Source organism: Venturia canescens, chromosome 4 (genome assembly GCF_019457755.1).
Source record: "Venturia canescens isolate UGA chromosome 4, ASM1945775v1, whole genome shotgun sequence".
Classification (NCBI taxonomy): Eukaryota; Metazoa; Arthropoda; class Insecta; order Hymenoptera; family Ichneumonidae; genus Venturia; species Venturia canescens.
The window spans coordinates 8194218-8208344 of record NC_057424.1 but is presented as its reverse complement, the minus strand read 5'-3'; the positions used below and the strand labels follow the sequence as shown (position 1 = coordinate 8208344).

General features: G+C 38.8%; 1 protein-coding gene across 9 annotated transcripts in view; it reads right to left on the bottom strand.

Annotated features, from left to right (window-relative positions):
* The window catches only part of mbl (muscleblind), a 207622-nt gene that overhangs the window by 12709 nt on the left and 180786 nt on the right, over positions 1-14127 (bottom strand). For 4 of the 9 annotated variants that reach the window (XM_043415841.1, XM_043415840.1, XM_043415843.1 and 1 more), the window contains 2 exons: positions 6717-6935; positions 1325-1486 (listed from right to left, as the gene is read on the bottom strand). The exons of 3 other annotated variants lie outside the window; for them this stretch is intronic. In XM_043415841.1, the coding sequence (XP_043271776.1) occupies positions 1325-1486; positions 6717-6935 (381 nt within the window). The remainder of the gene's footprint in view (positions 1-1324; positions 1487-6716; positions 6936-14127) is intronic. 2 more of the 9 variants (XM_043415844.1, XM_043415845.1) reach the window with 2 other exon arrangements.

Sequence of the window (14127 nt, the reverse complement as noted above, 5' to 3'; positions counted from 1 at the left end):
ATTTTCATCCGAATGCTCAAGACCTCTGCCAAGTTTTGTTTTTCATTCCGAGTTCGGATGAAATTGCAGCTTTCGGCTGTTTTTGTACAATATTAGATTTTGACGACATATTTAAATCGTTCATTCTTCAATAAAATCCGTTCGTGTTCAAGTTTTTTAATCGTCATCGAAACAGGGCTTCGTCGATTCGGTTCAATCGATCAACAACAAATCATCAGCGTTAATTCCACGTTGACGGGCTCGTGATGAAGAACGAAAAATCGAAGGGTGCTTTTTACTTGATTTTCGATCGAGCTGAACCGAACGAACCGAATCCCATACAGGCGATCTATAAATACAATTACGAGGCGTGTGTAAGCTCCGGAACGAACAACATTGCAAAGTACGACAGAGAGTAAGCCAAGAAGACAAAAATTAATAAAAACTAAAACATAATGAAAGTTCTGAGCAGGGAGAAAAATTTTGGTGCTCGTTCATTGGAGTTCATCGACAGAGACAAGCCAAATATTTGTTTAAATAAAAGAGTCAAATGAGAGGATTGCAAAGCTACAATATCGAAGCCAAGCTCGCGAATTTAAATCGATTTTAATTCAGGCTCATCCCACGGCAACGCCAGGCTTCCGCATTGAATAATCTCTCAACAAATAATTATTCTGTAACTCGTATAACCAAAGACAGAGATCTTGTAACGGGTATCCTACATTCATCGTAAAATCTCTGTGGTAATTTACTTTCACGCAGTTTGGACAATGAGAGATGTCAAGTCTGAACTGTTTTTTTTATTTTTTTTTCTTTTTGCTTTTTCTTTCATCTAAATGAGGAGCTAGAACGTTCAAGCGCGCTCGGCAGTGTATTTACAATCGCAGTATCTATAGTATACATATGTATATGTAACTTAATACGACTACTGTGAACTCGCGGCGATTGGTCTCTGATACCGAATAAGCGAATCATTTATTAGCGTGATAATTTGCGCATAAGTCCCCGAGCATTTCTCAAGGCAGATTGCTTTAGACACATTTCAAGAGAATCGTATCCTGGGAACGAAGGTGCACTCGGAGCGAGTTAACCAAATGTTAACTTGGAAAAAATGACGTTTATAAGATCACGACCTTTGAATGGCTCTTTGGAGAGCCAGTATTTTGTGGAAGGCCGCGACGTATTGGATCAAATTTGCTAGCAACATTGCTGTTTGAATGAGAGTTTATAATATTTCGCGAAGTTTGATATTTACGATTTCTTTTTGGTTGAAACCGCCGAGACCATTCACCGATAGGAGTCCGCTATGAAAAGGAAAGTGTACATCATGCATAAGCCGTGGTACCATTAGCAGATCATCATTGGTGTCGCGCATCCGCTTCTTTCCGAGCTCGATACTCGCCATGCTCGGGTTGGGTAGTCCTCCGGGTACAGCCGACGCGGGTACGCCTGACATTCCGCCGGCCATAGCCGCCATTCCAGGCACGTTTGCCGGCAAGGAAGCCGTCTGCTTATCCGATGTTTCATTGTTTTTTGCATTGTTTTGTTTAATAGTTTTTACATTTGTTTGTCGTTGGGTATTTCCGTCCGATCCATGTCCGTGAGCAAACGTCATTTGCGCATCGAGCAGCGCACCGTTGCGATGTGTTTGCGGTTGTTTTCATTCGTTTGTACATGAGCGTGGGAGGCGATGACCGATCAGTGATGCGTCGCCGAATAGATTCCGTCGGGGATATGTGTGTGTGTTTTTTTTTTCGGCAGGCGTTAATTGGCGGATAGCGAAGCGGCAACGAAGATTGTATTTGGTATCAGCAAGCATGAAGCATCGTCAGCAAGAGGGCAAGATAAAAATCAAAAAAAGAAAATAAGACAAGTTGAGGCTAGGCAGACAGTTTGGCAAGTGAGTCCATTTTTAATTATACAAATTATAAATAATGATAATAATAACAATAACGATAATAATGGTGATAACGAAGATCTGGATAAAGACATACCGGTTGTAAAAATAAATGAGAATCATAACGACGCTGATAACAGTAACAATCATATAAATAATAATGGCAATAATAATAACCACGATACAAACGGTATATTAAATGTCAAACATCATATAACATAATGAAGTGTACTAAAATTTGAGATCGTAACATCGGCGTAATTGGTAACGGGCGCACGTTGAGAGCACAATAAATTGCTTTTCCTGCATCGAGATGGCATTGTGGCTAACGAGGATCATTTTCAAAATGCGCTTCTGCTCGGCTGCGAGATGTAAACCGTTGCCGAAACATATCGAACGAACTGGGATGAATAAGCTGATGGAATTGTCATGATAATCAGAGGAAATATTAAGATAAACGTGATAATAAGAGCGTTGTGCGATTATCGCCTCGTACCGTGGATCAGTTTCGCTCTATGCCCCATACAAATGGAAAAAAAGAGAGAAAGAGACAGAGAGACAGATGGAGAGAATTAGGCACGTTACGAATGCGATTGCTGATGGACGAGATCGGCTATAATACGTGGGAAGCGGTATCATATAATATGGTAAATAAGAGATGATTTGGCTGCACGTGGATGACATTCGACGAGACCATCTCCATCCAACGCATGCGGTGCGCTTTATTTCTTGTGCTCTAGCGCTGTTTGCACACCTGCAATACTGGGCGGTATAAAAAACGTGGGTTCGTACATATTTGCACACATGCAAGTGGGCGCCTTTGCACGAGTGCGGAAAAGTAAAGACTTCTCTTTGTGACGATAATAACGAATTTTTGCTATCTGCAGAGTCTTCTTCGATGTCCACGTCTGCTGGCTCGTTAACGCTTCATGATTAAATGGGAGTAAAAAAATCTTGAAAATAATAAAATGATCACAGATAAAATGATGGAAATAAAGTTGCAATGTTTATCACTAGAACTGCTCCTCATTGCCGGAGTCTCGACCTGCAAATGCACTCCGTCAAAAGCGGACAAATAGTGTTACAATATTCACACGACTGATGCATCGTTTATTGGCGTCTCATTAAATTCATTCGATAATGTCGATAATAAAGCTTTAGTTTATTTATTCCATTGCTTCGCTGCGGCGCTCTATACGGTATTTCAAACGGTTTAGTACCTCGTCGATCGTGCATTTTATTCAAATGTGGAATTGCTGTTGAGCGTGGATCTCTGTCCATCGTAAAAAAATAGTTAAAACGTGTGCGTAAAGAACTAAATAATAACGTTTGTTTGTTTGTTTAATTTGAACTTAATTTGAACGTGTGACTATTGAAACTCAATTCTTCCTGTGATATCTTCAATGCTGAGCTGTTGTGATACAAAAGTATTCGTGTGTATTGAAATGTTTGTATTTTTGCGTTTGTTTGTACGTCTGTGTGTGTTTTGCCAATATAAGTTTGCTCGTTCGGGGTTCTTTCTCATTTTACACTTGACAAACATTCATTAATGGTACTACAATACCAAAGAGCGCATTTGGTCTGAGCTGATTGCATTTTTATTCTGCATTCCAAAGGTATTTATAAATAACTGGAAGATCATTGATTGAAGAAATTGAATTACTGTAGATTTTTTGCTCACTCTCGGATTTCGAAGTACAATCAACAACAACGATCTTTATGTTTGAATATACCGATGCACCCTTCAGTGATTGAGGACCATTTGTAGAGAATGAGACTTTCCTGCCAACAAGCTGGTCTGCTGGAATCCATGCGTGATTTCTTCTAACGTGTTTGTCCGGGTGTTGCGTAGTCATCCGTGCCGACGATCGCTGAAAATTTTCATTCTTTTCCTGCTCTCTCGTATTTATATTCGTTCTCCTCGGTTTTCTGTCCTGTTGGTTTCTCGCATCGAGCCACGGGAACGGTGTGTATGAGTATGTACGTATATATATAATTCGTAATATATATAGGTAGATACTGCACCGAGAGAGATAGATGGGTAGATAGAGACAGAGACAGAGAGAGAGAGAGAGAAAAAGAAAGATTCCGAAAAAGTGAGAATCCGAACGGAAGGTGTTCGAGAAAAACAGGATTCCTTTTTTTCAAATAGAAGCGAATTAACGAAAGAAAATATTCGCGAGACGATATTGTCAGAAACGACAAGATCTCGAAAATCTTGAAGAGTACCAAAAGATTGTATTACTTCTGACAATTATTATGACGATCGAAGAGTGAGCGTAAATTGAGCTTCTTTTAGTCCTTGGATAAAGCGTCGAGTAGGACGCAGCTGTAGGGATTTAAATGCATTGATGCGACGATGGAAACAATCGATCGAAGAGTGTGATGAGAATCGTCGGTTTTACGAAATTTCCAACGATGCGCTGACGACTTCGGACCACGAAAGAGACGAACGCAAAATTTCTCCCGCGAAAAACCACCCTTGACCATTCGTCAACGCTTGTTCTTACTTATTTATTCACGGTTTTGTATTTCTTTTCATATTCTGTTTTATTTTCTGGCTCGATCCAACGGTTTCCCCTTTTTTCCTTCTCTTTTTTTTTTTTTTTTTTTTTTTTTTTTATCAAATCTTCGGGGTCGCGAATTGAGTGTAGGCAGTTATATTTTTTTTTGTGTGGGGCAGCAAACAGCAGCGGGGTTGATAGCCGGGGTTCGTGCAGCACAGCTTGTCAGCAGGGTTGTGTTCGTTGTGTCATTCATGAAAGGTATATAATTTTACTACGGTTTTATATACATTTTTAAAAATCCATCCTCGGCTTCATCGTCCTATTCATGAGCTACCCAGAGCGAGTCAGCCTGATATTATCAGCCAGTTTATCTCAGTTAGAATTTCACGATGGAAATATTGGTTAATCACAATTTTATCATTTGGAGCCCAGCCCGAAAAGGAGACACATTTTGAGCGTACAAAGAGTGAGCATCAAACGTGGACAGATCCCTCCGGGAGTACGAACAAGACGAAAAGCTTTCGGATATATGTTCATTGGTGATTGAAAAAAAAAACAATAATCAATATTACGATCTAGATAAATCGATCAGGTGATTGGTGTATTTTGGCAACTAGGTATATATACATATACGCGTGTGATGTATACATATATATATATTTGCACCTGGATAGCTGCGATAGGCTGCTAGAAAAGAGAGAAATAGAACAGTGGTGTTGGTGAATGATAAAAACGAGATCTCTGGGAGTCGAAAAACTCTACTACTTTCAACTACACACTACGGTCATTGGCTATGAACTTCAAACAAGGGATAAATAGATGGACGAACACAAAAGCAACAATCTGGGATATCGAGAAGTGAGAATCATCGTCTCGTTATAAGCATCGTTGAACTGACCACGTTCAAGTTTCACTCAAGCTCTTACACGACGAATCATCCATGTGAAAAAACAAATTTTAATTGCCGATGATAATTCTCACCTCTCAATATTTTCTGGACCACGAGCGTGACCACTGCGCGACATTTGGCCAATTTCAACAGCGCACAATAAGTACAAATTGAAAAGGTAAATGAATCCTTCACCTAAGCAATGTTTTGAAGTACATGTCAGGTGTGCCTCATCAGAAATTTTGATTTCTCTTTCTCGTGTCTGAAGCCGGATAAGAGGCTGACCGTGCAAGAATACCAACATACATATACATACATATATATATGTATATATATGGATATTGATTTTCATACGTAAGGGAGGGTGGGGTAAAGCGGAACAGCGCCCCGAAAAAGCGGAAATTTCTTTTTTCAACTCCGAAAGCCGAATTTCATGATTGCACTCGAAATAATCAAATTTAGCTTTCAAAATTTTGGGGAAAAAAAAGTTTTCCCCTTTTCGGGGCAGTGTTTCGCATTGTTCAGCTCTCCCTTGTATTATACATATATATACACATATATATATGTGTGTTTGCGTGTGTGTATGTGTGGTATACGGATTGGCGAAAGGCGACGCAGCGGCCGAAGCTTCTTCGAGGCTTATACCCAGCAAATAATAGGAAAAGTTTATAGTCAGATTGAAGGGAAACGGGGGGTGGAGGGACCAGGAATAGCGAAGAAAAAAATGGAAGGTGGTCAGCCCTGATCTCGATGGGACTTCGCGGACGCGAGGGTTGGGACAGAAAAAGTGAAAATTTTGATTATTCGCAGAGCTGCGTAAGCTTCGAGTAAAAATGATTCACTGAATTCGAGAGGATATTCGTGATGAAGGGTCGATGGAAAGAAACTGCCTCAAATTAAAAAAAGCACGAACTTCCGGTCCAATTTTGACAAACAATAAAATTATTTTTCATGAACCTATGCGAGCAGGTAACGAAGGAATATGTATTTCGTTCAATCGGACCGCAATAAAGGAAGTGCAAATAAAGTGCGTGTAAAAAATAAACAATTATTGAAGAGGCGTGGTAAATAAAACCGAATAGCGGCGTTATACTAGTCCCGTGGTGTCGGGGATTTCGAAATAATAATCCAGCTGGTTTGACACGTCTTTTAGTAGGGGAGAAAAAAATGATGAATCAATACAATTGATCACTGTCAGTGATAAGGGATCAATAGGCTGGTTTACGACCGAGGGTGGATTCCGGAGAGTTTAGTGACCACGGAGGCGAAGGATGGAGAGAGGGAGAGGAAATGGATTGAGAAAAGATGCGAGGTTATTGAGAAGACAAGTGAGTGGAAATCAAATAAGAAGAAAGGAGGAGAAAAGTGAAAAAGAAGAAGAAGAAGAGAGAGAGAGAGAGAGAGAGAGAGAGAGAGAGAGACAGACAGATAGAGAATGCATTACCGCAATGCTAGCCCGAGATTGTGCGGCCTTAATGTGGGCTTGAAGGTGCAGAGGGGGGTGGAAATAGCGGCAGGGGTCCCGATTGCATCGGCCCTTGACAGCGTCCATGCAGATCGTCACAGAACCGTCCTCGTTCGCCTGCACCGTCTCGAGGGGGTGCGCAAACCGGCACTCCGTCTCGCCGCGTTTGCACGCCCCGCGTTGAAACTCGCGACATACCTACAGCAAGAGCGAACACGCATGGCATAGCACTCTATCTACATGAAGGGTTGTTTTTGTTTTCTCCTCTCCTTTTTTTCTATGATTTTTTTTTTGTTTTTTTTTTTCTTGTTGTTATTTTTTTAAATATATATTTCGGTGCGATGAACGAAAGGATTGGCTGTTGAGAGTTGGGCTTTGCGTTTGGGGGCTCTGGAAAAATACGCTACTGATGAAAGAGATAGAAAAACACAGATAGAAAGATAGGTAGAGGCTCAATCTAATAGAATAGAATATGTAACGACTAATGACACTTAATCTCATCTCACCCCGGGGAATAATGCTGGTTATTATTCATACAAAAAGTGACCAACACACTGAAACAATACTTTGCTGGGCTTGACTAAACGTTTCGTGAGCAGAAGGTTCGAACGGACGCGCTGGTGCCGGGATCTTTTGGCTCCTTTCCACGGGCGTTCCTTCGAGCCTTCTTCTTTGATGCTTTCAATGAATACGGCTAAATTTTGTTCTTCAGCGTGCGTGTTTGGTGTTTTGTATGTGAAAATATTGTTGTGTATTGCGAACGAAGGAAGCTGGCAACTCTGTGAATTAATATTCGTATAGTTTTGTATAGGCGCGCGTTTGTTTCTGTGTGGCGATGTTGGTCAAGTGATTTCACGGGGATTCCTCCAAAGGCTGGGAAAAAAGTAAATTCTTTTGTCCTCTCGGTATCTATGATTATACAACGTGTGCGTTGTTTTCAGCGGTGTGTGCCCGGGTGAATGTTATCTTAGTTTTATTGGCGGGGATAATCGAAAGGAAAGAAAGGTCCGCGTCGTGGTGCGCGGAGAAGTAGAACTTGAATGGAGGTTGAGAGAAAGAGAAAGAGTGAGCGAGACACGAAGAGAGCTTGAGCGATACAAAGACGAGGAAAAATGAATTGCGATAGTGTGATTAAGTGGCGATGGTGATGCATACTTTAACGAGGAAAGTCAATGAGGGAGGAGAGAGGAAAATAGCTTTTGGCTTTTGTTGCATCGTGCTTTCGTGTGTTTCCGCGCTAACGGTTATTGTTTTTCTTTTCCTCGCGAGATATGCCGCGTGGGATTATAATTGTGGGCCATTACCCCCCTCCCTCTTTTACAATTCAATCGACCATCGATCGAGACATTTCCTGACCCGACTATTCAGACTCGTGTCAAAAAGAGACAACAACTTCTTGCAATAATTTCTGTCGATTTGTAGTTTCTTCACGAAGCAAAATCGTACCAACGAACTGCCTTCTTTGGCTATTAATCGATCGATTCATCTGCAAAAAAGTTTCATCGTTGCCCTCGTCGTTGCCTCTAATTTCTACGTCCTACGCTTGTTTCTACACACACACGCACACTTTGTATCCTGCGAACGGAAAGACCCACCCACGTATTTCTAAACACACGCGCTCGTGGACGCACACGATGGAACATAAGTGTGCCTGTGTACGCTGCTAATACAGGATTAGTTGTGTGAATGTTGAGTTACGGAATTAGCCACAGTGAGAAACACATTAAGCGCATGTTTAAATATATCACGAGCATACTCGTCCACGAGATATTAACGCACGTTTCTCGTGAAATCCCTAAGATACGGAGTTATTAGAGAGTGCATTAACACACACGCGCACACAATACGCACGCATACGTACGCGTGAAATATAACCTGCGCAAAAGGCTGCGGCGCGTGAAAGCACGTTCACATATACGCAATCCACTCTCACTTTCTTGACACAACATTTTTACAAACGAAATACACATTTTGTTTGACGACGACGATGGGATACGCATACACACGTTTGTTTAGTTAAGCAGATCGAATAGAGAATGTGAGGGAACTGTGAAGCCGTTGGCGGACGTGAGCAGCGCAATATTTAAGCAATTGTTATTGGTCACCGTCGATTTTAATGCGAAATTATTTTCCTCTGAATGTTTATAGAACAGGTGTGATCTCGGTATTTTTCTCATGGTCCTTTCAGCAACGATTCATTATGTGGTTTAAACACTTATCGATCTTTTTTTTTTTTCGTTGTCGAACGAGAAAAAAAGGGGAAAGAAAAGGGCCAGGAAATGGTTATTCTACACTTACATCTTGATGCATGGAATCGTAGTTTCTCATGTGTGTGTGTGTGTGTGTGTGTGTGCGCGTGTTTGTATCAATAACAGGCGTGAATCGCAGTAGAATAATGAAAGTAAAGAATCATTTTCAGATTAAATATGTTACGTAAATGTGCAGCTTTTTTTTATAACGAAAAATACGTCATCCAGAGAGCATTATTTTCACACAAATTTTGTGCATCGCTTCGAAACTGTTGATCGTAGTGTTCCTACACGTTTCTCTGTATACCGTGTGTCTCAATGAAGCATACAGATGGAGAGAAAAAGTAAACTCGTAAGTCAAAGTAAAAAGTAAGAGAGAGAGAGAGAGAAATAGACAGCAAAGATTTATAATGCACATGCGAGGTCTTGAAATGTGTAAGTTTCACGCCGGTTACGTTTGGATGAAATGTTTGTAAATATGTAAAATTGTCTATGTAGTGCGGCGAGTTGACTACTGCGGTGTTTTATAATAATCCCTATATTTAGTGACACTATTGCAGACTTATTTTGCCAGAGAAACTAAGGCTTTGTAGAATCTTTCGAAATCATAAGATATTTGTGCTCCTTTAGTGCGTTTTGTTGAGTGTTTTGTCAGATGTTGATTTTGGCCTGTTTTGATTATCGTATCGATACGGAATCGATAATCGGTGCGTTATGCAATTTACCCCCATTTCCCTCGTGTGTACGTGTGAGTTTTTGTTATTTTGTATATTTATCAAAATTACGACGCCTCTTTCGCAGTGTTTACCGTAAAATCATTCGTGTTATACTCTCTGCTTTTTCAACACTTTCACTTCACAATGTAACTCGTATTCCCTTGTTTTCGTTTAATATTTTCAGCTCAACAGAATTCTCGTTACCGTTTTCAATATACCATACAATAAATAGCAATAAACGAAAAAATTCTACTCACAACAAACATTGCCAACAATGCTATTCTTTCAGTTCAATGAAACCCGTGAAAGAACATACTCGGTAGAGCGAGCTACGGATTTATTCGTTATATTATTTATATATATAAAAATCCAACAATTGACAAGCGTATTTAATTCACGTCGATTTCGAGTATGTTCGTTATCCGAGGTTTTCATAATACAACGCACACGAGATCAAAGAAACGAAAAGAATATTATCAATATTTATGAATATATGAACAAAACGTTTATATGCTGAAAATGTGTAACTAATGAATGAACATGGAACTAAAACGGTAAAAATCATTGAACTATTATACATGGAGTTTGAGAGTGAATGGAGAGAAAAAAATAATAACATGTTGATAATTATTTTTAGGGCCGATGCGCAGCAATCAGTTAACTTTAAGGCACCTCGATCGCTTCAGATCTCTGGATATCAGCATTTTCTAAATTTTTCACGCTATCGTATTCCAAGTATATATGCGTGTTTTGTATACGATTTTACTGTGTAAACATTATTAAAGATATAAAGAAAGGGGAAAAGAAGAAACTTAAAAAAAAAAAGTCAACATTAATATGCATTTCGAATGAATAACTCATATATATATGTAGGTATACACATGTATATGGCAGTCATAAATAAACAAATAAATATGTATATGCGGTAAACATGTTCATACGTATGGATAAAAAAAGTCACATGCGTGTTGTGTATACAAGCCCCTTCTCCTAGCTGTAAAATAAATGTCCAGTAACACCGTTTTACGATTATTGCATTAGTCGGATTAACAATTAGACAGAAAGATACGAGTCAAAAGAAGAGCAAAACAAATGAAAAATTTCTTTGAAACCAACAACTCTTGAAAATCGCTTCGCTTACGAATATATTAAGAAAGGGAAATGCGGATAGTGAAATCTCGGTGTACACGCCAGCCATCGTTTACTACGATTCTTTCGTATGCTCGTTTAAGTGATACACATCAGGAATAAGCCTTAAAAACACCAGCCTCAAGTGCGAAATAAATGGCAGTGGGCGTGTCTCACACAGTATAACTTTGGAGTTTGACGTTATTTTGCGATCGTATCTTAATTTGCCGAATAAATAAATCTATGTTTGGAGAATGTTTGAAAAATAAGCCATTTGCATTAACGTGCTGCTAATAAACCTATTAATTCTACTATATAAATCGGCTTAGACGTTTAATTATTGAAATATCGGGACGACAATTTGGAATATTTCAATGAAGCTTCGATGTTGACAGGAAAGACTGTTTTCCATTTTTCATTTAACTTAAGTCGAATGTTTAAACAACAACAAACGTACCAAAGTTGGGTTTACTTCGCATGACACTACTGAAATACTTTTATCGCCTTACTTTGCCGTTTTCTATTGAGTTTCAGAATCCTGATTGGCTGATCATCAAGCGAATCTATATTCTACAAGTAAATACTGACAAGGTCAAAGTCTCATTCGAAATGAATTAATTCGTCTTCAGTGACAATGCGGCCAATCAAGATTCAGTCCTCCATCGTTGTTTGGTGTAAAAAAAGTAATTTTTTCTCACAAGCAGCAAGCACGTAAATATTTCATGGACGCAGGTCTATGGAAAATCATTCGAGCGAGTGTAGCCTTTACTGATTATAAAATTACGGAGTTGGACAAGTGTGTAAAGGAGTTTGGGTAGCGAATAGTGTTTGTGGCAGGTTGGTTGGAAAGTGAGGCTGATATGGCAGGAAAGCTTTGCTTTGCATTTCGACATCTAAAACGTTATATCAAACCGACACTCATAGGTATATGAATAAAATAGCGACGGCGATCGGTGACTTTGTTTCCCGATTTTTTTCGGTTTCGTAATAATTGATTATTCGCGATACATTCGATCGCACGCGGCTGGAGGTATGAAAATCACAAAAAAAGAAAAAAAAAGAAAAAAAAAAGAACGATAATAAAAGAGATTTCAAAAACGCGAACGTTTTCCCGTCGATACGATTGACAAGCGAGACCAGAGCTTTTAACGAATTGACCCTTTTTATTCCAGCAGCAGTAGAGTATAGACGTATCCGTCGTACACGATTTCGAACACGTCAACGAATGGATCCATGAGACATGTCTGTACACATTCATTTGCACATCGTCGAGCTCGATGTTGCAAAACGATGTAACCAACGTGGAATCTATATATTTACGCGAACTAACGCTCTCTATTGACCAATCGTCAAAAATACATTAATTCGGAACGAGCTGTATTCCGATGAGTTTCATTTATTGCAACTACGAATTTCATTCCTCTTTTGAGCGACGAAATAAGCTGCGCTTACAAGTTTGTCTGGACAAACGAACGAAAAGAAAACAAAAGGAACCAAATAATGTTGTGGTTTTTTTTTTCGTTTTTATTGAAAAAACAATGTTTAGACAGAGGTAGAATAAGAGATGAGTATAAAACTGAAAATCTCGAGAATTCGTATGACGCGTTGAATGTAAGATAAAATGTAAGAAAATTAATGAAACGTAAGCAATAAACACAGTCTGTGCAGGTTTGTTTTTTTTTTCTTTTTTTTTTTTTTTTAGTTTCAATTATATTTGTTTTATTTGAATTCCATCATCAAAAGTTTTTTTTTCGCGTGACCCGGACTCAATGCAAGTCATCGCTGTACATCATCACAAGTAGGTATTATTATGATTATTTGTTATTAATCATCGTTATTGTTATTATTTTACTCAATAGTATAATTATTAATATCGTAAACCCAATCGTGATTAGTCAAACAATCGATCGATCAAATATCTCAGATTCCTTCTTCCTTACATCTGCAGTACGTGGGTAATTATACGTAAGTAATATCCAATTAACAATATCACATTGTATATACTTTTTCCTTCTCATCATTCGTTCATTCTTTCGTTTTGCTCTTTTTTTTTTTTTTTTACTAGACTGGTTTTCTATTTTCATCGTTCCTTTCTTTTTTCTCTCCTTTCGGCTCACGAGTACTATTTTCATATCAGTTTTTCATTTTTATTTTCTATATTTTGTCATCACTGCTCACTTTATTCTCGATCCAGTATTACGAGAGACTCGTGTACTATTTACCGGCTGGACATTAAACGCTTAAAATGAAACTTGTTCCTTTTTTTTTTTCTTTATTTTGAATTTCTTTTATTTTTGCGATCAGATGGGTTATGAGGAATGGGGGGTTGGGGAACGTGGCAGGGTCTGAACGTATAAATAGGGACTATAGGTTCCCGGCCGATTTCGTGTTCCAAGTTGGTTGAGAAAAAATACATTTTTTTTTCGAGCTCTCATAAGGGAAAGTGGGTTTGTCGAGTTTTTGCCTGGCAATTAATTCTTTTCGAATGAAATTCGATCGCGGTTTTCGCTCGAGCTACCATTGCGAGGCTTTTTTTTCCCCGTAGGGACGTAATACGAAAAGTTTAATTTTGCGATATCTATTCTGGTTTCCGTTTCTGTGTGAAAATTCTTCGCTGTATCAGCAGTTTTTAGTGAAGAATCGTTGATCTCGTCTATCCAAAAAAGTTCAGGTTCGTAATCGATTATAGAAATATTGATTGATCGGAACGAAAAGAGAGAGCCTCGCACATTCTTCCTGTGTTAATATAACAAAAAAAAGAGGATTTCGAAAGCAGCAGACCGAATTTCATTCTCATGGATTGGTTCGCCAGGAAAAACTTGTATTCTTTATCGTTGGAAAAGTGTATCAGCCTAAAACGTATAAATCTAGACATTCAATGCTCCTGGGATCCGGAAGCAAATTTCGAAAATGTTTTTCATACATGTATTCGCGAAGATAATCATCGAATTACGACAAGCAACGATTGAATCGCCACATTCAATGACAAGCCACGTGTTTCAATGAGAAAATAAAATTAAATAAAAAAAAAAAGAAAAAAAAAACAAAACAAAACGAGAGGCAAATAATCGATGGATATACGCGTTCTGAAGGGAGAAAACAAAGCTTTTTTCGCCCCTTCGCTCCCCCCCCCCCCCTCCCCCTCCTCGTTATAGAGAACATTTTTTAAAACATATACATTTAACAAATATAACATTTATTTAAATATGAATTATCCTATAGGAAATTTCGATGTCTTCCGCGTATAAAAAAAATAAGTAAACATTCCTTTCTCGTTAAACACTTTTTCTTTCGATC